The sequence below is a fragment of the Coturnix japonica genome, chromosome Z, assembly GCF_054131305.1.
Source record: "Coturnix japonica strain WE chromosome Z, WE-NBRP24, whole genome shotgun sequence".
Classification (NCBI taxonomy): Eukaryota; Metazoa; Chordata; class Aves; order Galliformes; family Phasianidae; genus Coturnix; species Coturnix japonica.
Genome location: NC_140702.1, coordinates 52,181,800 through 52,205,895, shown reverse-complemented (window position 1 = coordinate 52,205,895; position 24,096 = coordinate 52,181,800). Strand labels below are relative to the sequence as shown.

General features: G+C 39.9%; 1 protein-coding gene across 1 annotated transcript; it reads right to left on the bottom strand.

Moving 5' to 3' along the window:
- Window positions 1-2,160: 2,160 nt before the first annotated feature.
- C7 (complement C7) lies at window positions 2,161-22,947 on the bottom strand. Its single transcript, XM_015848684.3, has 18 exons — window positions 22,798-22,947; window positions 22,436-22,491; window positions 21,696-21,771; window positions 20,397-20,538; window positions 19,501-19,642; window positions 18,606-18,744; window positions 17,560-17,694; window positions 15,843-16,086; window positions 15,079-15,192; window positions 14,529-14,695; window positions 13,352-13,580; window positions 12,620-12,791; window positions 12,165-12,252; window positions 10,757-10,889; window positions 9,635-9,826; window positions 8,494-8,590; window positions 4,880-5,064; window positions 2,161-3,470 (listed from the first exon to the last, which is right to left on the bottom strand). Exons 1-18 carry the CDS (start codon window positions 22,801-22,803, stop codon window positions 3,283-3,285), a joined length of 2,505 nt encoding a protein of 834 aa, XP_015704170.2. The 5' UTR covers window positions 22,804-22,947; the 3' UTR covers window positions 2,161-3,282.
- Window positions 22,948-24,096: the final 1,149 nt, after the last annotated feature.

The window sequence follows — 24,096 nt, the reverse complement described above, 5'->3', positions numbered from 1 at the left end:
AAATCCTAGGTTTTTTTGTTATCATCCCTGGCTACATGTTTGTTTTGTCTGCGAAACTCCTCTGTGAGTTGCTGCATCAACATTCATTGTGCAATGCCGTTATTTACTGTGTAACAGGTTGAGAACAGCAGTGGGTTTTCCCGTTAAAGTTATATTTTTCTTGGCTGACACTATGTGCAGAGCTGTGGCAAGGAAAAAAAAAAAGCATTCCTTATTAGCTTGGTGCGTGCAGGTATGTGTCTTTATACATATGTATAAACATGCTCACTCGAGGGACTAGAAGTGCTTCGGCACCATCACCTTCTCCCATTACTTGTCTAACCACAGATACTACAGTCCCTGTTCAGGCTGCAGCTAGTCTGTCTGTGTGGGCATGCAAGAAAGCACAACTTTACTTAAGTCTTCACTGCTCTTGCCCCTGTGAGTAAGAAGTCGGTGGTATGACTTCCACTTGTCTTTTAGCCTTGTGATATTTGCTCTCTATTTCTAAAATCATTAAAACTTGTGAATATTGAGATACGTCTTGAGTGCAGCAGCATTGTGCTATGAGCAATCAGTACAGATGTGGCTGTTGCTGCCAGCTTTAGTTCTGTATTTGTGCCACTTCTTTCCCTCCTGAATGCTGGCTTAAATCTCAAAGCACTGCCCTGTTCTTAAGTTAATCCACTCTGATCTCCCCAGAACTTACTAGCTTAGCCACTATATTACCCTGGCACAGCTGTATCGTCCCCAGATCAGGCCGTCTTCTGTCTAGACAGCTTAAAGAGCAGGGAGAGTAGGTACACACAGCCTGAAGCCAACTTTGTGACTTTGGGGGATTTGGGCTTCTCGGAAAAGGTTGTTATTGATGAGCTGCCATAAAATCTGAAGAGAAAGGAAAAAAAAAAAAAAAAGAAAAATGAGAAAAAGAAAGAACAAAACTCCAACTATTCTGTAGATATTGCCCCCAAATTTTCCCACTGAGAAATGCCTCTTCGTCATGCTCTGCTAGAATCCAAATGATTTATTAAATAGTCCTACTACTCTGAAAAAGACTTCTGTCTACTCATAATACTACTTCTCCCTCTCCAGTGTTCGGCATTCAGCTGGATTTTTTCTGTGGTTGTTCTGTTCTGCTTTTGAGAAGGCTTAATGTCTTTTCTAAAATGCCATAAGATGTCCTCAGATTTTATGGACAGATGAAGTACATTCTGACCCAGGCAAATAGACTGAGAACAGTAAGTGACAATTCCAGCGGGGAAAGGACTGTGATGTAACAGCACTAAGTGACAAAGAGCTGTGCTGGAAACCAGCAGGCAGGCAGCTGGGAGGGAAAGAGTCCACAAGGCATCTACAGGGCAGGACCTGGCTGTGTTGAGGAGTGGGAAAGATGGAGTTGATCATTAGGATGAAAGAGGAACACAGGAGCCCTGCAGAGATTTTGATGTGTCAGATGAACAGTGAGGTATAAGGGACTGGATGAAGCATTTGAAATGCAATCTTCATTAATATTTTGTCTCTCTTTACTCAGACTAATTTATTTTATGGACATGGGGCTCTGTTCCTACTGATATCTGGAGATGAGTAACAGGCAATTTAGGGTTTTTTCTTTTTCCAACTGTTTCTTAATCAGAAAACCTCAGGGTTTCCTGATGACCTGCACTGGTTTTCTACATTTTCCTTTCTGAAGACACAAATTACCAAGTCACTCTTCTTTTTGTATTTTCTTCAAGAAAATTTCCAGATGATTTTCTCTTGCCTCCAGCAGGTATGAAGACTAATGATACCCAGTGGGCTCATTGTCAAAGCTTGTGTTGTGTCTTAAGAAAAAGATTAGAAATGCTGTGTTAGGAAGCTGGGAACAAACATGGGCCAAACACTCAGAAGTTCCTGAAAGATGCTGCTTTTTCATATCCAGCAGATCATTCAGAGCAAATAACTGATTAATCTGGCCTTTATTCTGCTTATTTTCATCTGTAAGCTGTCTGCAAAAATTTAGAATTTTCTAAAATAAATTAAAATAAAATAAATCATGCCCATGAAAAGAGTAATTAAAATAACATTTAAGATCCAGGCTTAATCCTCATTTCCAGCACCACAGAAAGCAAAGCGTTTTCAGCTGAGGGTAGGGCTTACAGAGTGACGCAAGTTGCAGATACATACGAAAAACCAAGGCAGATGTATATTCTGGTAGGCATTTATTGATAGCAAGAAACAACATCTATTACTTACAAAGCATGCAAGCTTCCTGCTGATAGGCTGCACTTGCTGGATCACTCATCCTCCTGCTCACTACCCACCCCTTTGTCACTAAGGGCATTGTTTGAAAGGACAGTTGAGGGTGGCACCTCAGCCAACTTGCAAGATTAAACCTGAGTGAGCAAATGTGTCACTGCCTGATGACAAGTTTAAGGGAGGACGATGAGAGACTCCTTGCTTTTAATAACCGTCTTTCTTCCAAGGTTGTCTCCAAGGGATTTTATGCTATCACGATGCTTGTGAGAATGTACTTTCCCTAATAGCTCCCCCTGAGAAAGATGTGCTGTTGTAGAAGACTTCTACATGCAATGGTCTGTGAGCAAACAGGTATTGGCACAAGCATAAATAAATGTGACAAATGCAATGAAGTTATCTGCACTTATAAGTGTAGCTCATGATGATAGCTACAACAGTGTAAAATGCTGATTTTCCTTGAAGTGCTTCTATGTAGAGGAAACTGAGCAAAGACATTCCTCTCATTACTTAAAGCTGACTTTGCTTTTAATGCACACTGTTTTGACCTTTAAAAGCTTTAGGCTCAGCAACAGGTTCAGTGCTGTAGATGCAGTTTGCACAGCTGAATGAGGCACAGCAGGAACAAGTTACTCTATTAAAAGTGAAGAATTGTATGTCTTATTTTGTAAAGCCTATTCTTTTTCTGGGAACCTCTATCTAGTCAGCAATGCATATGGTTGTGCTGCTCTCAGAAACATGCATTTGCCATTCTATGCACTGTAATCCATCATTGCTCTGGCGACTGCAGTTCAGGAACACTTTTTAATTGTGACAGAAATGCAAACAAAACTTGCCAGTGCTAAGCCAGGGGCCTAAGCCAAGAACCTTTGGATCAGCAAAGAGTATGGCTCTGCCTAACAAAGGGCCCTGGGCATGCAACCAGAGCCAATGCACACAACCCCATGGGCTGCAGTGGGCTTCACGGCACAGCTTGTATTTGACAGAGCATGGTTTGAATTATGTCCTGCCCAAGAGTTGACACATTTTGATGTATCCCATGGCAATAAACAAAATGAACCATAACAGATCTCATTTGGTCTGCACATCACAGGGCCTGATGCTGACGAGGGTGACAGTCTGCCCACGGCACTGGAGCCGCCCAGCCTCACACTCTGTCATGGTCTGGTGGGTAGTGAAGTCGCTCACAGCAGCACAGACCTGGATGCCGCCCTCCTCGCATGGCGCGTCTTCATCACACACACAGCTGTTGGATTGCGCTGAGCAAGGACACAGAGGAAAAGGCACTCACTCAGGATGGCATCTGATGTGATGCAAAGCAACGCAAACCATTCCTAGCAAAATGCAACTGGGAGTAACTGCGACATGCGGAGCGTGTCCTTCCCAGCCAATCGTTAACAGGAGCTGATGAAAAAACTAGAAGCACCAACAGGTGGTGCTGGCTGCAACAGCAGCCCAGTGCAGGCAAAGGGCTTTGCACCTCAGCTAACTTGGCTGTGCTTGTGGGAAAGCTTCACCAGCTGAGCAGTTTATTGCTCTCAGAGACATCCCTGATATTACTGCTGGAAGTCTGCTAACACCAGTTTGTGAACATACTGCTCTGTATTCCAGATACCATGCACAATGAGAGGTCCGTCCTTGGAAAGTAGCAAACCAGTCGAGCACACGCAACTTGTATTTTTACTTATCTATGGGCAGTGTCACTACAACAAAATGATTTGTTCCTACAAATAAATGTGCACAGTTGTATCAGTGCCAACATCTAAATAATCATATAAGGAGGACTGAGATATACTTTTCACAACCATGTCTTTGTTTCAGTGTGGTATGTTTATCTCTGCTGAAGCTCCATCCATCCATTTATTTATTTATTTTGTATTATTTCTGTCTGTTCAGTGCGGGTAGACAAAATACACAAATTCCTATCAAGCAATCTTTTTTTAACTGCCAGACAATAACTGTGCCTTCTATCTGAAAACATAATTTACTCCTTTACCTTCACATTTCTGCCAGCCCTCCATTAAATGCACAGTAGTGGATGATACTCAGGGAAATTAGATCAGGGAATCTGAGAACTGCAAAAGATTGGGCCTCTTTCCTCTAGGGGAATATCCCTCCACCTTTGTTCACAATATGAGAAACTGGGGATATGCAGCAAAGTACAAACAAAAACAAGTGGCTTTTCTAGGTGGTACAAAATGAAACATTCAATTCCTTGCTGCAGGATACAGCTGGGGAGACAGCTCATCCAATTCCAGGAAAAGCCGAGCTGTTCTTGAGGGCAGCAAAGACACCTGCAGGTATTGAGCTGGGAAACTTTAAATGGTGAAAAAAGAATAAGGCAAAAGCTTCACCCACAGCTTCCCAAGGAACATCAAATCAGGTAACCCACTGGGGAGGGAGTAGGTGTAAGCTTTTCCTGTAGATTGCTCATTCTATTACTATCTCCCACAGGAGTTTCTTTTCCTTCCTGCCATAGTCAGACACCAAGCCTTGGGTGAATGGTGTGAACCCACTCAGCAGTAGTGTGCGCCCCGTGGTGCTGGGAGGGTTGGAGGTGCTGCACCAGCACAGGGCCACTGCCACTGTAAATGGGTGTAAATGGGGTTACGAACTTCATTTCGTTCACATAAACAAATTTCACTTAAAATCATAAAGAATCTCTCACCTTCACATTTTTCCCATGAATAGCACGACCCACATGATCTCTCAGCTGCTTGAGGTGGTTTGCAGTTTGTTGCTTCAGTAAGAGAATATTTTCTACCCATGCACTCTAAGGCATACATCTTGCAAACAGTTAAAGGAATGTTCCTCTTTGTTCTTGGATCTATGGCACAAATGTCCAGGGAAGGACTGAAAATAAAAAGCAGGGATCACTTCATTTAAAAGCATTTTGTCTTGGTATGTCTTAAAAGGAGCTGAGAGAATGGAAAACATTCAGTGCCGGATTCTTGTTTTTGCCTTTCAGTGAGGTACATCCAAAGAAAGCAGTGGTGAACCTGAGGCTTAGGTGCATGAATAATTCAGACTTCTTTGTTTTCCACACAGTGCTGCTCCTGAGGTGTTAGTGTCCTCACTTGCCAAGGGCCCCTTAACTAAGGTGCTTAGACTCAATACCAGTTGCTACATTTGTCACCTCTATTTTCCTTACTGATCTTCTGCTGACATAAAGAATGAGTTTAACTCTTTTATTCTGAGGGAGGGCAAAAGCACAACAGGTAAGTATTGCCAAGCAGCTAATAACAGAAACTGTGCATCTCTCTCCATTACATCATTCTCTCATCTGGCTGCACAGCCTATGAGATGCTGGAGCACTGATTTTTGATGTCAAAGTTATCTTAGCAGGTAAGGGTACAGGAAATTCTTAATTTCTGAATCAGCTTAAATTTGAAATAACATTGTGTGATCCAGTGGAAGCATCTAATCTTTAAGTTAAGTTGTTTAGTTGTTTATTATGTTTAAAATTGCTCAGAGGCAATATTATATTTGCTTGAGAGTCTCAGTATCTGAGCCTTAAGGACAAAAACTAGTAGAAGAGGCAAGTTAATTTAGCTGGAAAGATAAAAGTCAGATAGGAATGTGTTAATGGCTTTGCTTTGCACCACTTTATCAGCAGCAGAGGGGAGGGAGGCTGATTTCATCACTTGGTTGAACAGAGGGAAATCTGATTGCTGGGAAAGAAACAAGGAATGAATGCTCCATTTTGCCAATCTGTCGCTACAATGCAGTAATACTTGAAGCTATCTTGAGACTGCTGTACTTATTTGCTATGGCTGGATCAGCTGCAGAGAAGACTGTGGAAATCAGCATGTCCAGATGCATCAGAAAAAGGACAGTGAATCTGTACTTATAAGGGAATTTATTAATTTTCACTAATTTAGAAAGACTGTTGCAGGGGACTCAGAGCAGTGCAACAAAAATTATTAGAGGCAAGGAAGAGTCCTTGTATAAAGGGAACCAGGAAAAATTCAGCTTCTACCCAGGTGGGGGGAACGAACATGCCTTTACTGAAGAATGTAAGATAAGAAATGAAACTGCAGCTGTAAGTCACCATATAATTTCTCTCCCTTTCACCTGCTATGAGAGGTGGGCAGCTTTTAGTTGAAACTAAGTGAGAAATCTAACTAGAAATGATTAACATCTTAAAACTGTATCCAAGCCCATAAGTCTTAATATAACATAGACCAAGACAGGGACGCTAAACAAATAAATGTTGAGGAACTCTTGAATATAGTGCTTCAGTGTGGTGATAGTCTTTAGCCTCCAGTATCTGAGGTTTCATCCATCTTAATTCACTAACTGTGCTATGACCCTTTCCTAACCTCACACCTTTTCACACAGAAAAGCTTATGTTCATGCTGTTATGTTCTCTCTGTCCACAAAAGGAGACCAAAACCAATGGCCTGTTAGAGTTGGTCCCTCACATTCACAATTCCTGAGCTGTATTTGGAGCTATCTGGGAGCTGACCCTTACCAAAACTCTGCCAGGAACTGCTTTAGGGATTCAGCAGCTCCATTGCCCAGGATCATTCTCTGGCTGTAATTGATGAGGCAGACGTAACCCAAGGCTGTGTCATGAGGGACCAATGACTCCTTAGCAAGTTGTAGGGTTCTTGTGCTGTCAATGGATTTGTGATGCATCTGAGACCACAGTGGTTCTTCCCATGTGAACTGTTCCCACCTTTTGAGCAGGGGCTGCTGATGAGTGTCATCACCACAGCAGAGCAAACTGGGTTACTTCTGCACTCTGAGGAAGGACCAAGATCTACTTACATGCCTTTGTCCTATATCACTAATAAGCTGGCAGATTGGTCTGTTGTGACAGGTGATGACTTATCCTTCTATTATTAGATGTGTTATTTCAAGACAGCAAAAAGGCAGCATCAGTAACAAAAATGACTGCTATCCATCTTCCTGCCATCTTAAATGTAATTAAAAAAGAAGAAATAGAAACAGGAGGCAGTAGATTAATTTTAACTGAAGCTTAAATGCATAACTGAGTGTACTTAATTAAATTGGGACTTTATCCAAGCCTTTCCCCAGCGTTGTGGACTCTTCCCAAATAACTTCACTACATCCCTGAACCAGAGAAGACATTGTTGCCTCACTTTAGTGAGTACCTAGACAAAATGTGTAGGAGTTGGTTACTAAAACAACTATTTTAAATATAGAGTCTAATTTAAAAATAGACTCTTAACAGGCTTATTACAAACCTCACAATTGTACAAGGCAATGTCTTCAAATACTGGCTAAGAGTCCAGTGGATCTTCAAAACCTGAACAAAAATCACCAACTATAATTCTGAGATGTTCAAATTGTGTTAATTTTGGCTTATAACTGGAGTCAATCGTGCAAGGCGTTACTGACAGGAAAAGTACACCTACTACACTGAGAAATTCTGCTACTTTGAAATCACTGGAGAGGACTTCAAAACACCTTCTCCCTGTTATACCAGGAAAGGACAAATCCAGTCTGTTATCATAAAGTTCCCGAACTGCTTAGCTCCTGCTGTGACAAAAGCTGCCTGGATTTCGTGCTTAAACCTCAGCAGTGACTTCATATGAAACTTTATCTGATCTTTGAAAACCAGACAGATGTTGGAGCGCTGAATTCTTCGGCACATTTGGCTGTCAGCACAGGATGGTCAGAGGGACCTCTTCATGTTAATTCTTGTTTTGATTCTGTTCCTTAACATTTTGCAAGGAATTGACAGTTTGACTTATTTCCATACCTTTGTTCTGCATTGCTTATTGCTGAATGTAGGCTTAGAACAGATAGGAAATAAACCCTGGTCTGCAAGTTATGAGGTCAGGAAAGGTGACATGACTGATCTGTGCAAATGGCTGTGCAAAGGGAAATTAGATTATTGTTCTGTTAGTAATGCTGCAGTCCCTAGCAAGGAAAAAGAAGGCTGCTTTATTTCCCTACCTTACAGCTTTGATGCTTTATGTCCCAAGGGTCTGTGTTCTAACTTTTCCTGTCTTCTAAATCTTCAAAATATCATTTTATCTTTTTCCACCTATCTCACAGATCAAGTGGAACTGAAATTATCCCTTCACCTTCTGTCATCTAACTGAATTCCATCACTGCTAAACCCACTGACAGCTCTGACAAGGCAGGTAAGTGATGAGCAGGACATTGATTGAGCTGTAAAGCAAACAAAGTACAATTCCTGCTTCTCGTGAGTAAAGCTTTCTAAACTGTCATGGAATGAAAACTTAAGAAATTTAATTGGACTTGAATAAAGTGAGAAGGTCATTGCTAAATCCAGCCTGAACTTACCCACACTCATAGGGCAATTTGCACACACATTGCGACTGCTGCACTTTCTCCCATGGCTGACATTTAGGCTCTGTCACTTCTGGTTTCACACTGGGAACTGAAGTAAAAGAGCACAGACAATGCCAAGGGTCAGAAAAACAAGGGCTGCTAAAGCTCTACACTGAAAGTATCCTACCAGCTGAGAATAAAGGCACTGGATTATATAGCCATGACACAAAGTGATATCCTGCATGTTCATTAAAAGAATCTACTGCACAGAAGGAACCAACACTATTAAAAATATATGATACTCTTTACAGAGTTACTGAACAGTAATTTATCCATAGGTCATGAGTCAAACGTAAAGAGTCAGGTACTGTGTTCAAACTCAAACACCCATCTCATTTCTGCAGCAGCTGTCTGTCTCTACTAATCTTAGCAATGCTGAATCATTTCTAGCAACAGCTTTATCATTAGATTTCAGAGTTACTGGCTTCACTACTGGCACCAGAAAAGCTAAGGCTCCAAAGCCCTATGTCGAAATACTGAGTCTTAATATTGTTATGTACTGACAGTAAAGAAAGCTGCAAGTTCCATCTTACAGTTCTATTTTTTTCTGACCATTGTACCAATATAATGCTCCAAAAGCAAGACACAAGCTATTTCTAAAGATGGAAGCATTGGAAACTCTTTCTACTCGTTACTGGAATTTTAAAACATGATGCAAGAAAAACCCCAACAAAACAAAAAAAGGGTCTGTAAGGCTATGCTGAAAGATTTGGGAAGATGGCATCTGTGACACTTTAGATCTGGTACTTTTTTTGTACTTCTGCAGTGATGAGCTGAATTATGTACATGTTAATCTCTCAGAAATTCTTGTGGTTGATATGCACATACATTTGATACAGTGATGAATGACCAAGAATGGGAAACTCAGATGTTTCTGCTCTTTTGGTCTAAGCCTGATCGTCACTTGCCCATCATCTCCAATCAGGCTACCTCAGGCAGCAGCTGGCTGAGCAAAAGAAAACATACTTGAAAAGTAGGAGGCATGCCTGGGTAGCAGCCATGTCAGCTACAGTTCTGTGTTTTATCTCTACCACCAATGGTCTACCCAGAAAATAAACTCCTGGGTTGCACTTGAAGCATTGCAATGGCTTACCTGCCTTTTTGCACTGGATGGTTTTCATGTCAGGAGTCCACTTGAGACTGGGCTCACACAAAATGGAGTGTGCCCCTTCTAGATGCATGCCATGTGGACAGGACAGAGTTATTCTCTCACCAATCTCATATGAAGGTTTCCATGGCTCTCCTTGCAGCCCCCCCTCCAGGAGAGGCAGAAGGCAAGTAGTTTCTAAGGAATTAAGCATTTGAGATAGCCACAGTGAACCAATGGGTTGCAGAAAAGGGTTTTATCTCCTCCTAAGTTTCTTAAGAAATCAAATAGTAAGATTAGATTATGCTCTTGTAGGTATATACTGGTCATGTTAGCATGAGCTATTAACTCATCACACCGGGAAGGTGAATGTGCAGTATCAAGGATGCTCTAATATATCCTCCTGCTACCTGCAGGTCTGACCCATGCTTCTGCTGAGGATTCATACCAGTGAGTAACAAGCTAGTATGGTCAGCTCATACAAACAGGGCCCTGGGACATCCTGGGGGCTTAGTTCTAATGAACAATTAGATGGTGTTCAAGCAGTGTGGACTAGCCTTTGTAACAGTCAGTTATGGCTAGAAGGGGAAAGGAAGAAGAAAAGAAATCCCACTCAATACTGATTCATGAGAAATGCTTGTGGCAAAAAGAATCCCTAAGGATAACTGACTGGTTAAGAAGAAAAGAGTGGAGGGAGGAGACTGTCTAAGATGTAAAGTGATCCCCAAAGCTGTGCTTTTATGACAGGATGGTTAGTTGAGAGCTTTGTGGCTGTCCAGTGCTGATTTCTGGGCCTTTTACTTATTTTGCATGGCTCATATCAATAGTTTTTGAATTCCACTACAGGTCATAATTAAGGAACAAAAGTTTTTCACGTAAAAATCAGTTCTTGGGCTGGACTTTTCTCCTTGTTCCACTTCCTGTCTTTCTTAAAACCAGTCCCCATGGACACTTTTCAGTATAAAAAATGTGGCTGCAAAATAAAGGTCAATGTAGACCAAATTCTGTGTAGGAATCTAGGAAATACAAGTGTTCATTTCCACTGTTACTACTGGAAAGCAGACATTCAGAGAAGTTTCACTGGAATTCAGAAATTAAGTTGTATTTCAAAATGAGAAAGAGACATACCCTGGCAATATCTGTCTCCACCTTGCCACTCCAAATTACTGCCACACTTAGCAATAGGATTACCAATGAGAGAATATCCGTGTCTGCAAGCATAAACAATGACTTTTCCAACAGGATATGAGTTTTCAGCATTCTGAAAGACAATAAATAGGTGTCATTTAAAATATATAGTATAAAAGTGATTAAGAGAGTCTCTGGAATTCTGTGGGCATTGCTGGTTGTCAGTAGTCAGAAGATGTGATCAAAATGGAGATGTGGAAAGAAAAAAAAAAAAGCAAAATAGAGAATTTTCTGGCTACCTGAACTTACTAAATTAAGGTAGGGCTTGGTTTGAGGGCACCCTTTGCTGGGGATCTGGCAGTGATACATCAGTGATGGAACAGTTCAGTCCTACAAGGTGTAAGTGGACTGCATGTATCCGTTATCAAGCATTAGAGGAGGAATACAAGCTCTTAACTAGCCTTATGAGTGGGTCAGTGAACAATATATGGCTTTGTTAATTCTTAGGAAGGCATATTATCAGTTCCCCCAAGGTAAATGTGATAACAGTTACTCAGAAGAGCCAGACTTCAGGACACACACCACTTGTCATTTTATATAACCCTCTGTTATATGAAAAATCTCCCTATTATAAAAAAATTGAGACTACATGTCAAAGTGCAGGGATTTACCTTCAGTTTTTGAACCAAAAGCTCTGATATAGGAAAGAACTAGTGATTACAGAAAAAAATCACTAGCAAAAGAGAGAGCACAAAATTTAGGACCTTGCCTCCGGTTGCAGTTGTGCAGAGACAACTAATGGATTTGTAACTAAGGCTTCTATCTATTGAGCAGAAATAAAGAAAATGCAATCAATAATCTGAAGAATTTTCTCCCCTTGTTATATAGGTCCAATTTAATCAGCACAAATAACTTTACATATAGTAATTTCAACAGATAATAAGAAAGTGTAATGGTGAATCATATGGTATAAACTGAAGGTCCCTAAAATCTGTTTATAATTTTGCTGTGGACTTTCTGGATGACCTTCCATAGTCTCTATCCTGCTTTCTTTCTTATTTCCTCTATATTAAAATGTAATTCACAAGGCACAGATGTTTTTGTAATGTCTTTAGGATATAGTACAAGTAGATTTCTTTATTCTATGGGCAGCATACTACTGAAAAGTAAAGACTTTGTTCTGCTTTCTGGATGACTTTATGGTTTGCTTTTATTGTTAATGAAAAGTCTTAACAAATGTCCTGTAAACTCCAGCCAAGGAAAACTGCTGAGAAAGCTGCTGTGCAGTAGCTCTGATACTGAGCTTACCAGGATAAATACATGGCTGCAAGTGGATCTCTGTGTTAACTGAAGGTGAAACACTGCTGATAGAGATAGGACAGATAATGGAGCAGTAGAAATAACTTACTCTAACAAATCCATTTGCCAAGGAAGGAGGAGGTGAACAGAATTCTGTAGGAGTTATGGATGTATCAAAGCAGTGTGGCTCAATAAGGCTATAAAGTAAACAGAAGTATGGTTAAGTTTGAATTCAGCTTTCCTTTCAAAATGCTACTCTTCCAAGGAAGCCTAATTTCAAGACTATCATACGACCCATTTACATCAGGATTATACTTAAGGAGGGCACTGCCAGGCTGTCTGAGAAAGTGCTGAACAGAATACTGTCACATTTACTGCTTTTTAACCCAATTTTCCAGTCATACATTCTATGAGAATCACAACTTCTGAATTCCATTTTGTTTCAGCTTAAACGTGACAGCCCAATAAATGACCTTCCCCTAAATTCAATAGTTTACGTGGTATTTTGGATTAACTTTTTAACACCTCCTGTATTCATACCCCAGGTGTTCCTTTTCTGCTTACCGAAAGTGCTGCAGCTCTTCGTCCTCACAGGGCCTGCTCTCAAGCTGCTCTCCTATGCAGTCCTTCCCTCCCCCACTTGGGGAGGGGTTGTTGCAAGTTCTGGTCCTGGTTTTCCTTTCCCCTGAACAAGAGCTCCAGGAAGACCAGCAGCTCCAGCGTCCATCCACAACACCTATGTAACATTTGAGAATGTTTCACATTAAACAGCTCTGTAGGGTTGTTCTCCTTTAAAACAAACAAACAAACAAACAAAAACAAGCTAATGATGAGCCAAAATATGACCTTACAGAAAGATCCAGATGACAATGACCTAATTTCCCCCAAACTCACCATTTCTGTAACCCTAATCCCACAAATTTGGAATTACTTACTAATATAAGACAACATAACAGTAGTTACAGCTAAGGAAAAAATTAAAGAACAAGATCGTTAAAATTTATTGATGGCTGGTCAATCAGTACATATTCCTTCCTATTTGCTTGTTTTTATATTTATTTATAGAAATTTGCAGTTTGAGTTGTTAATATTGTTGACTCAATTCAGCAATAGTAATACAAACAGTTCTTCGTGAAGTACTGCATGGACATGCAAAGCAAGGCTTAGGCTCATGTTAAAGATCCTCCTGTGCTGAATGCTGGGCAGCAGCAGTTCATGAAGCAGGACATACAGACTCCAGAAGCAGGAGAACACATATGCCAATTCTAAACTCTCATAAGCTTAAAAAGAGCTGACCTGGCTGATCTTGCATGAGAGTTCCCAGCTCACAAGCTGCTCCAAAGGTGTAAGGCTTGCAGTAGCACGTGCACTGAGTTCCTTCCACAGCTGCCTCACCCCCATTCTGGCATGGCTGACATTTGCAGGGATCATTTTCAGCCATATATTCTTCAATGGATTGTTTTAGGTAATGCTTTTTGACTGAGGAGCAGGGCACTTCCTTTACCAGTTCATATAAAGGTGTTAGCTGCACAGAATAAACATTGATATTAAATACCTATACTAGAGATAGAAGAATGTGTAAGCATATTTTGTTATGTGAAATGGTTTGGAATATATGTTCCTGCATACAGGATTTGAAAGATGCTCTAATTTCCTATGTGTCTAAATTCTTATGTTAATTTTTAATTTTAACCTTTTTCTGGAAATTCAGCTTTGCTTAAACAGTATCCCTTAATGCTACTGGTTACCTTAGGTATGTTTAAAAGTATTTGAGATATGATATTACAGTCGAGGTAAATGTGTATCATAAAACAGGTCAGCAAGGTACAAAAACCCTAATCATTACCAAAATATTTCCAATCCGAATTTCTGGATATCATGTCATTTCATTGAGAAGTGACTGAAAGCAACAATAAGCAAAAACATTTTGCATTAACTGAAAACCCCCTGACAGGTCCTTTGCTATCACATCTTTCTTCAGCATATGGACTGCTTCCAAAAGGAGTTTAAACAAGGCAGTGGTGAATATGGTCATGATCGAGTTTGTGTGCCTGGCTACCAGAATACCCAGTTATACCACGTTTCTGTGTGCAGAGAAAAGGGAGAGGGATAAGAAGAGTGGAAGCTGTACAAGCCTGCCAATATACCATTCAGAAATGGGGCTGTGTGGAAACTGGGCATTTTCCAATGTTAGGGTGATCCTTTATCCTTAGACAGAGCTCTACTAAAGTTACTGAAGGCTTGTAAAAGTGTGAGTATTGACTTGCCAAAGGCTCAGCTGATGATACAGCTATCACTTCATGTTAACTTCATGGAATTTATTTCCTGTGTATTTTTTTATTTACTTTATGAATTAATCTGAATACAAAACAATTTCAGACTACTGCCTGATTTATCACCAGCTATAGGTTAATCATTTCTCCACTTGAAGTAATCCCATCTGCTCATCTCAGCTTCAGGGAACTATCCTTACCTTTTGTTTAATTACTCTGGGGTAGTCTGTCACAGATCTGGCCCAAGAGGAGTATCTCTGACTGTTACCAGCAGGATCATCCAGGTCTAGATAACTAAGGCCAGCAACAGCACTTGGTCTTCCACCTTCTATGTAGGGATCTCCTCTAATTTTATTGTTACTGCTTCCTGAAGATTTGGGATGAAAAATAAAGAAAATGCCATTGGTGTGATATTTGCAAATGAAAATAGAAATGATACATGCAATATCTGTCCTAGTAAGTAGTCAAAGGACTCATTGGTGCAGATCAACCATCTATGCCTATATCAAGCAGTTCTATGTGGATAGTGTGTTTTTGCAGGTGTCCAGAAAAATTAATAGTTATTGGGAAAGCATCAGCTACATTTTATTGGTGCTAGGGAGACTTTTAAACTAGACATTTGGATCCGAGTTCAACAAGTCAAGATGCAGTTCAACACAGCTATCAACACCTGCTCCTCATTTTGACAGATATTTAAGAGGGACATGGAAGCTGTAGATGTAACTGTACAAGTTAATACTGAACATTCACCTGAAGAAGTCTGTAGCAGTTCATCCAGCTTCGAGCACTTCGTTTTCTTCTTCTTCACAATGAAAAAGTTCCAGCCTGATGTGGTGCACTGATACATATCTGTTATGCTCATACCTGCAGAGAAATCCATCCATTAATAGTACTGCACAAAGAAAGCACGTTATGTTCATTTCTAAGTTGCCTATTGATTTCAAATGTGCTTTAGAAAGAAAAAAATAAGAAGGCAGCTAAAAAGCAGGTTATGTCAGACAGTCCACTTGTTTCTAGAGCCTACAGATGGAGACTGACAGACTGCGGGGTGTACCTGGAAAAGGCTCATTGCTTCTTTCTTTCTTTTTCTCAGCAATCTCTAATCCTACAGCATTGCTTCCCATTGAACATGATCGTATATGTTGCTCTTGTGTTTGCTTTGTTTGCAATTTATTCTGCTTTTTAGGTTTTACCCAGCCTCCACTTTTAAGCAACATTTAAATTTTAACATTATTTGAGACTCAGATTGGCCCTACAACTCTGCTTTAGCCTGGTGAGGTCCTGAAGCAAGTGGGATAACTTGGCTACCAGGAGCACTGCAGGTCGCAGAGTCAGATCTTTGACTAAACATTGTAGTTTCAAACTTTTCACAATCTTCTTTCTTTTGCCCATGAAGAGAATGTGATGGCAAGTAGAAGTCTCTTTCTAGATTTTAGATGTTAGCTGGAAGAACATCCAAAGTAGTTTTTATTCTTGTTTGCTTGCTTTCTTTCTGGTAATATTTGGTACTCTACCTTCTGCTTTCATTTTGTCAGTATCCAAGTAAAATATAACTTTGTATTGTCCTCCTAGAGATCCAGAGTGCAAGAAATGAGTCCCAAAAGTCTCAATAAATCTTCGGTAGGCGTTGTACTCATAGAAAACTGGAAGGTTGGCGAGCTCCTTCCAGAATGGTTCCGCAAGAGTGAGAAGCTCTGGGTTGTTGTTAATAAATTGAGCAACTTCCACAGTGTTCTCAACAACCATCAGCTGTCTACTCTGGGGAAAGGAAAATTAATCAGTCATGCTTCATTTTACTAAAAAGTTAGTTCCTATCAGCCAGATCATGAAGATGTGATATCAGATACTGAACAAAGCTTTATAGAAATGTTGAAGGCAAATTGGAGGCATCAGAAAAATTTTCCTTTTCACCCTGATTTTACCTAGACGATCCTTCATTTGTAAGGTGCTGTAGCCATTTAAAAGATGCTACTGCAGATAAAACTCTGCATGTCTGCACAATGATCATCACCTCAGTCTCCTAAAGTTCCTTTTGAATTCTGTTAGCCTAAGTCTTAAAATACACTGTTGTTAGAGCAGCAAGATAAGCTTATCCTCTGCCAGCTTGGAGACCATAAAATTTATATATCTGTGACTTGATTTTGTTTGCTGTAAGATAAAGGTTTTACTTCAGAATTGAGAGTCACTTGCAAATTACTTAACTAATGCTTCACTTTATATATGTCAAAGGTAAAATCCTCTCTTAATGGAGTGCTATTAGAGGAAAAGGTATCATAAAAGAATTTAACTACAGTATTATTTGTATATTTTCAGTCCAATACACTCACAAAGATGGTAGGGGAAAACAAAAACAAAAAGTGTGGAAGACAATGGAAAAGATTGATCAGTTATAACAAGAAGCTGATGCTTTTCTTCCTCAAATATGGAGGAAAATAACTAGTAAATAAATAAATCACTGTTAAAGAAGTAAAACGGAGAAAGAAGAAAAAAAACCAGCAGCCAAGCCATCCTTATTGGCAACCAAACCACTGATTTCTTCTTCCTTCCCCTCTACTCTGCCCTAGTGAGGCCTCATCTGGAGTACTGTGTCCAGTTCTGGGCTCTCCAGTATAAAAAAGACAGGCACCTCTCTTAGAAAAGTCCAGCAGAGGGCCACAAAGATGGTGATGGGCTCGGGGCATCTTCCCTATGAAGAAAGGCTAAGTGAACTGGGTCTGTTTAGCCTTAAGAAAAGAAGGCTGAGAGGGGAACCTGATCCAGGTCTATAAATATCTGAGGTGTTGGGGGCAAAGTGGTGAGGCCAGACTCTTTTCAGCAGTGTGTGGAGACAGGACAAGGGGAAACAGCCAGAAACTGGAGCATAGGAAGTTGCGCACAAATGTGAGCAAGATCTTCTTTACGGTGAGGGAGACAGAGCACTGGAACAGGCTTCCCAGGGGGCTTGAGGAGTCTCCTTCTCTGGAGACATTCAAGACCCGCCTGGACGCCTACCTGCGTGACGTGGTGTAGGAAACCTGCTTTGGCATGGGGCTTGGACTCGATCTCTGGAGGTCCCTTCCAACCACTACAATTCTGTGATTCTGTGACTTTAAGGGATTTCTTTTCTGTCATGCCCTTTCTGCCAAAAATATCTGAGCTGAATGAATTTATGCATCTTTCCATAAAAGTGCAAGAAAAAATGACAGAAATATTTATGCAAAATTCTAAGCTACAGCAGCAATTCATACATACCTTATGACTATGTTGCTCTATTTTCTTCTCTGAATAACTGTATCCACTGTTTGATTTTTTCTTCTTTTCTGTGTGCTTCATATATGACCAGCTACTGTTGAAAAATTCATAACTGAAATCATTCTGAATTTTAACCTAGAAAATGGAAGATAGAATTCTGTGTAAAAAGGATGTTAAAAATGGTAGAACAAGTCCTTCCTGCTGCAAAAAATCTGAGGTGTTTTTTAGGCTGAATCCATTTTGGATTTCAAAAAGTGTAGTATGACCTCTCATCCTACATGTAAGGCACTTTCCAGTAGTCATACTACACTTTTTGTGACATATGTATGCATATGTATATATACATGTAAGTTTGTATATGAAGCATTTACATTATGTAGTAAATTACATCAATGATTGCTTGGCATACTTTTGATGAGAAGGAGACAAACCAAATCCCCAAGACAATGATTTGAAATGAAGCATCACAATGGAAGACCTCCAAAAAGTATTCCAAAGCCAGGTGCCCATCGTGTTTCTTAAGGTTATTCAAGTTGCAGCTTATTCTAAAGAGGCGGCTTTATGTTCTAGCTGTGAGAGAGTTAGAAATCATATCTGAGCAATTACATTTTTTCCTTTCCATTTTAGCAAGACATAAGCTAGCTTATTTCAAAATATTAAGCATATGTATACACCTTCAAAATAATCACATTATTTATTTATTCTAGTTTTTAATATACCAGATTATTTTAGCATGAGCTGACACAATGTTCACAGAGCATCTAGTGGCTTATACAGCCCACAGCACTGTGGTGGCACTGAAACATTTTGCTATTGGCAGTAGTGTTAGTTTGGTATAACTCCAGCCAGCAAATGAACAGTGGCACAGGATACTTCTCTGTGCATTTAATTCTGTGAGAGATAAAGCACAGCCACAGTTACTGGGGTTTCTGCAGAGAGGGAACAGGCATAATTCATCTGCTTTTAGGGAAGCCAAGGGACCCTGCAAGGTTTCTTATGATTAATGAGAGATTAAGCACATGCTAGTGTGCTTAATGGAAACATACCTGGAACGTATAAGCAAGAACACTTTCACTCAGCCTGTAGTATTCTCTCCCATCACCACTGAAGACTTTTCTGCATTGTCCTCCAAAGTTTTTTGTATTAATGACTTTTCCCCTGAACTCTCCACTGACTGCATCAAAGCTGCAAGAATAAAAGCATGAAAAATCATTAAAACACAGAGGCAGAAATTCCTCTATTGGAGTTAATAATTACCATCCTGATATAACTGAATGCTGTATCTGCAGTTAAGATCATAATCTAATTTATTTAAGAAAAGCAGAACTCAGCTGACAGACTTCTTTATCTGTAACACAAGAACATGTAAGCACATGGAAAAAAGAGTTCTAAATTTTTCAACAGAAATGGACACATTGATTGACATTAAGGTATTTATATTTATCACAAGTGCTTTATTTTTATTTTTCCAGCAATTCATGTGGAATAGCAACAACATTCAATACCCATTCAAAAAAACTTCTGTACTATAACTAAATAATACCACATTCCAAGTGATATAACTATGCTAAAGAAAGATGAGATAATTAGTTTGTTAGGCTGCAGGTAGAATGCAAAAGTAAAAATAGATATGGATCCACGGTACTAAATGAAACAGCAGTAAACAAAAAGAATGAATGTTGCTGGCTCAATTTTTCCTTTCTGACATTTATGTTTTGGTGGCTTACATTTTGATTTCACATATTAGGAGGTGTATTTAAATAGTAGAATAGAAGGCTTTATTTTTTGCCTCAAATCAGAGAACTAGTAAGGACCGCTTTTCCATATCAGATACTCTACCATTGGCCCATGAATTCTGTCTGTATAGCATGAAATTGTAAATACAAAAAAAAAATGAAAGCATTTGGCACCAGTACTACTGAAGTCTGCACAATACATTACCCTTTTCCTGTAAGTTCTGAATTTGGAGGTGTTTTATCAATATCACATACAGTCCTCTTCTCTTCACATTGATCTTCATCAGTACCATCTTCCTCACAGTCCTGATCTCCATTGCATACAAGAGATCTGCTAATACACTGACCTAAGAGGAAACAAAAATGCATGGAGAAAGGAGAAATGTTTGGTTAAAATTACATATCACCTAAAATCGAAGTGACAGTCCCACTTACCTGTGATGTTAATTAGCTTGCTATTCCCACAGTGGACTATGTGTGTTTGGGAGGGATTATGAAACAACAGTAAATATAGACATAAAGAAATAATGCATTTCCCTCAGGAAAACCACAGCCAATCAAGTCTTCTGATACATTAATAAAACAGTTTATTTCTAAACTTACTTCCTATGCTTTCATCTTGTGGCCTTATCACATGTGATAAAATCTGATTATCTCTCTGATACCACCAAAACAAGTTTAGCATATTTCTCTGTGATAAATATCTATCCACTGAGGTGGTGTGTCTTTTTTGTGAAGGTAACAGAAGTTGCTTGGATGCTGGCATTAGCCCGGAGTCCCTCAGTGTTCAGGACCCAGGTGGTTTCTAAGATGTTTGAATATAGCCTAGATAAATTTTGAGCAATGGCATCTAAGGTTGCATTCTTTAATTATCTTCTCTTAATTAAACACAAAAACATACTCCAAAGCAATTCAGTAAACTGAAATTAAAAACAAGCACATCTGAGGCTGAAAAAGAGAAAATTTCTTGCTAAATCTAATCTATTTATAGGTCAAGGATTCTCCAATGGCATTGCTCATTTATAAGCTTCAAAGAAAACAATGTTATATTTCTTAACTTCAAAGTCCAGAAAATGATAAAAAAAATGTCTTGGATGGTACCTGAGGAGCATCTGAACCGATCACCACAGCCATCTTCTGTTGGGCATCCCCTTGTCGGGGTGCAAGGTCTTGTTTCAAAGGCATCAGCAGAGCAGGGGTTTCCCCCATACTGCCCATAAACCGCTACTGTCCGTCTCCGAATCTGAATGTAAATCAAGAGAGATCATAAGAAATCGAAAGGCAGGGCAGAAACAGTTTACTGGTGTCAAGACATGGGTCTCATAGTCTCATAGTCTCATAGTCTCGTGTGGGTTGGAAGGGACCTTAGAGATCACCGAGTCCAACCCCCCGGGATTCGAGCCTCTGAGTAGCAGAGCAGCACTTCTACCACTTGCGCCACAGGGGGGATTCGAACCCAGGGGCTCCGGTGTTGCAACGCGGCATTCCTACCACCTGCGCCACCAGGGCACACAAATGGATGCTGCTATACTGCTGTAAAGAATGCATTCACTGCATTTTTCTAAGATTTAACCACACTTATTGCCACAGTATGGTAACAGATTCACAAGTTAATAATAAGACAGCTATGTGGTCTTTAGATTGAGCCATAAACTTGGTTGGTTTGTTCAATAATCTGATATGAAACCAAAAGGATAGTGCTGACAAATTTCATTTTTCTTTAAGATTATTAATAGGCTAGACATGCCTGATATGAATTTGCTAGAGTTCTTACAAATAAAAATGCTACTGATATAATGAAATCAAGCATCAAGTAGGTTTCCTTTGGCTTTGAAAAAGCAAAAGTAGGGTTTCATAGCACATCCTTGATTTTGACCAATCTCTCCTTAACTGATCATAGTTATTAATTGCATAGTTGATGCAACATAAAAGTAAATGAGAAAGAAAATGAAAGGTAATATCAATAGAATTATACTTTAAAAATCATCGACTTGTTTTCATTGTGTAATATTTTGCAACAAAGTTTTCTTCCCTTGACATGTAACCTCTCTGATAAAAAATGAGAGGAAATGGTTCAAGTCAGCATCAGCTGAGGAACGCCTTGGTGTACTGAACAGCTCAGTCAGCCTTTTTGGAACTATCAGCAAAACAAAAACAGCACAAATTATCTTACAACACGAATACTACAGCTTTGAAAGTGTGCACAGAGAAGACAGGCTGGAGAATTCCCCTCTCTAGGGTCCAGCAACCTTTCTTGCTCTTCTGTAGAAAGGAGCTTCACGTGCTTTTATTTGAAAGTTGGTTTGAGCTTAAAGGTAGAACAGATTCTTTGTTAATGGGGGGAAAAAAGAAGAATATGTTTGTGAAATCATGCATACCTAAAAATGTGTCTATCTATACCTGTTTTAGGGTACAGCCATCACACTCGGACCAAGGGCCAAAAGAATTCCAACGGCAATTGACTGGACGGAAGGGGCTATCCCAGCAGGGTTTTTGCATTATAAAAGCAAAAGTGGAATACTGTCAGTTATTTCCATTCAAAAGAATTAGTGAGAAACTTCCTTAAACAGCAAAGCAGACCTCCAAAGAAAATGAGAGGATCCATCAGGCTCCCTCCTCCAAAACCACCGAGATTTGCTTTTCATTTATAAGAATAATATCAGTTCCTTCTCAACCTTTCTGGTCACTGATCAGTAAGAAACTTGGCATGTTCCTTTGTCTTGAAGGTCAGTAAGGCTCTGTCAATGCACTGCTAAGTTCAAAGACCAGCTCCACATGGCAAAGTAGAAAGCATCCAGACCGTGCCCAGAGATGTCTGGACAGCAGTCAGGGTCGCAATGCCTCTGGAGGCAAAGAGGTATAGGGGTGAAACCTCCCCACGACATGGGGCTGGCTTAGGGCAGGCCGTAGTTTGTGGGCTCACACCACTGCTTACTCCTCCTCCACCAAACAGATTGCTAAGGGACACCATAATTTCTTCCTGTCACCATGAATAACAATGGCAGTGCTGACACCAAACAGTGCCTTCTCTGCCAGGAAATTCATCTGAAAACACCTTTAAGCCTAGCCCCATGACATGCAACAATGTTAAATCGTCCATGCTTAGTCTGTACCATGCTATTTTCTAGATGAATATTCACCTGGAAAAAACAGGAAAGAAGCCTGAAACCTCCAGCAACAGAAAAATCCCCAGCATCTGGAAAAAAAAAAAAAAAAAAAAAAAAAAAAAAAGAGAGAAGCAAAGCAAACTTACTTGTTTCTTTTCCTTATTTTTCCATTACCTCATGCAGCTATTCCAACTGCCTGCAATCCTTACATTACTCTGCTTGGAGTAATAAGAAGAATAATGCACTGATTTTCCCCAGCTCTGTTGTGCAAAGTACTGTTTTTCAGTTTTCTTCTTTTCTCCAATGCTGCCAAGTATTTCTCCACATAAATTAATATTTCATTGCATTTGCCGTATTCACTTCATCAGAACAAATTAAGTAAGCAATTGTCTTACCTTCATGTTAGATGAAGTACTCAGACATCCAGCAATTACCAGGAGAAATGCGCTTCCACTCAGTTCAGCAGCTGAAGGAGTCAGTCAGTCTGTCTGCTACTGTATTTCTCTGCTCATTCTGCCTTGCTGTTCAGCTCTTCTTTCCCCCCAAAGGCTGAACACTGCTGAGGAATTTTATCTTAACCCAGATAGTGCTCCCTGGGGACACAGCCTGCTCTTGGAGCTGCCCAGTGTTTTTAAGACACATAAATCAAGGCTTGGCTGGGCAGAATGGGGCTGGCAGAAAGTTGTGAGGAGTGCTTACTGGAAGAACGTCTTTATCTTCTTTGTCACTATTTCTTTCCTCTAAAGGAGACTTTTCAGGCCAGTCCTGTCACATATAGCTGGACCATAGCTGGTCTCTGCCTGCAACAGGCAGAAAAGCTCTAGATTTAAGCTGATGTTGCCAAAGTTTGATTCTGATCATGAACATTCTGCAGTCGTGTTGATTTCTGTGCATTGGTTTTCATATTGCAAATCAGCTGGTGGATATGAACACAGTTTTAACCTGTATTTATTATTGCGCTGTTTTGAAAGCCATTGGTATTTATGCTACATCAATAGCTGGTTTGGGGGGTACACTTTTTCTTTCCCCACCCCACCATGCCTTATTTTTCTCTTCTGTGGTTTTTTTTGTTTGTTTGTTTGTTTTTCCACTTTTGGGAGCTGATCCATTCTGTTAAGAAAGCAACACAAAACTTTCTGTGAATTCATCTAAGCGTAGCCTGCATGAGGCCCTCATGGAAAAGCAGCTCCTCTATCTGAAATCTCTTCAGATACTACAGCTCAGGCACTACGTCTGTTTTGAACGGTTTAGCACAGTCTGCAGAGAAAATGTTTCATGTCACATCATTCCTCTAGGGAGACTTTTAAATTCTGCACCCCTTTGGTATAGTCTGCTTTCCTTGACAAGATGCCCAGGTCTTCGGTCATGTTATTCAATCCATGTCAGGGACATTGGGCCCATTTTTCAGAAGTTGGAAACCACAGAGCCCATTTATATACGGCATGAGCTATCTCTGATACTTTTCATTTTTATTAACTATGAACCTCTTTTGTAATGTGATCTATTCACTTTCTTCACTTTTATATATTTTTCTGCTTCCAGTTGAAATCCTTATGTTCCTGTTAAGTTGTATGGCTGATTTGTCCAACATTATTAAGGGTCATTTGCCTTAGTAAGAAATGATTAAAACTGAGTTCAGCCAAATTGCTGGCCTGATATATGGGAACTCTAAAGAATATTTTATCTCTTCAGAC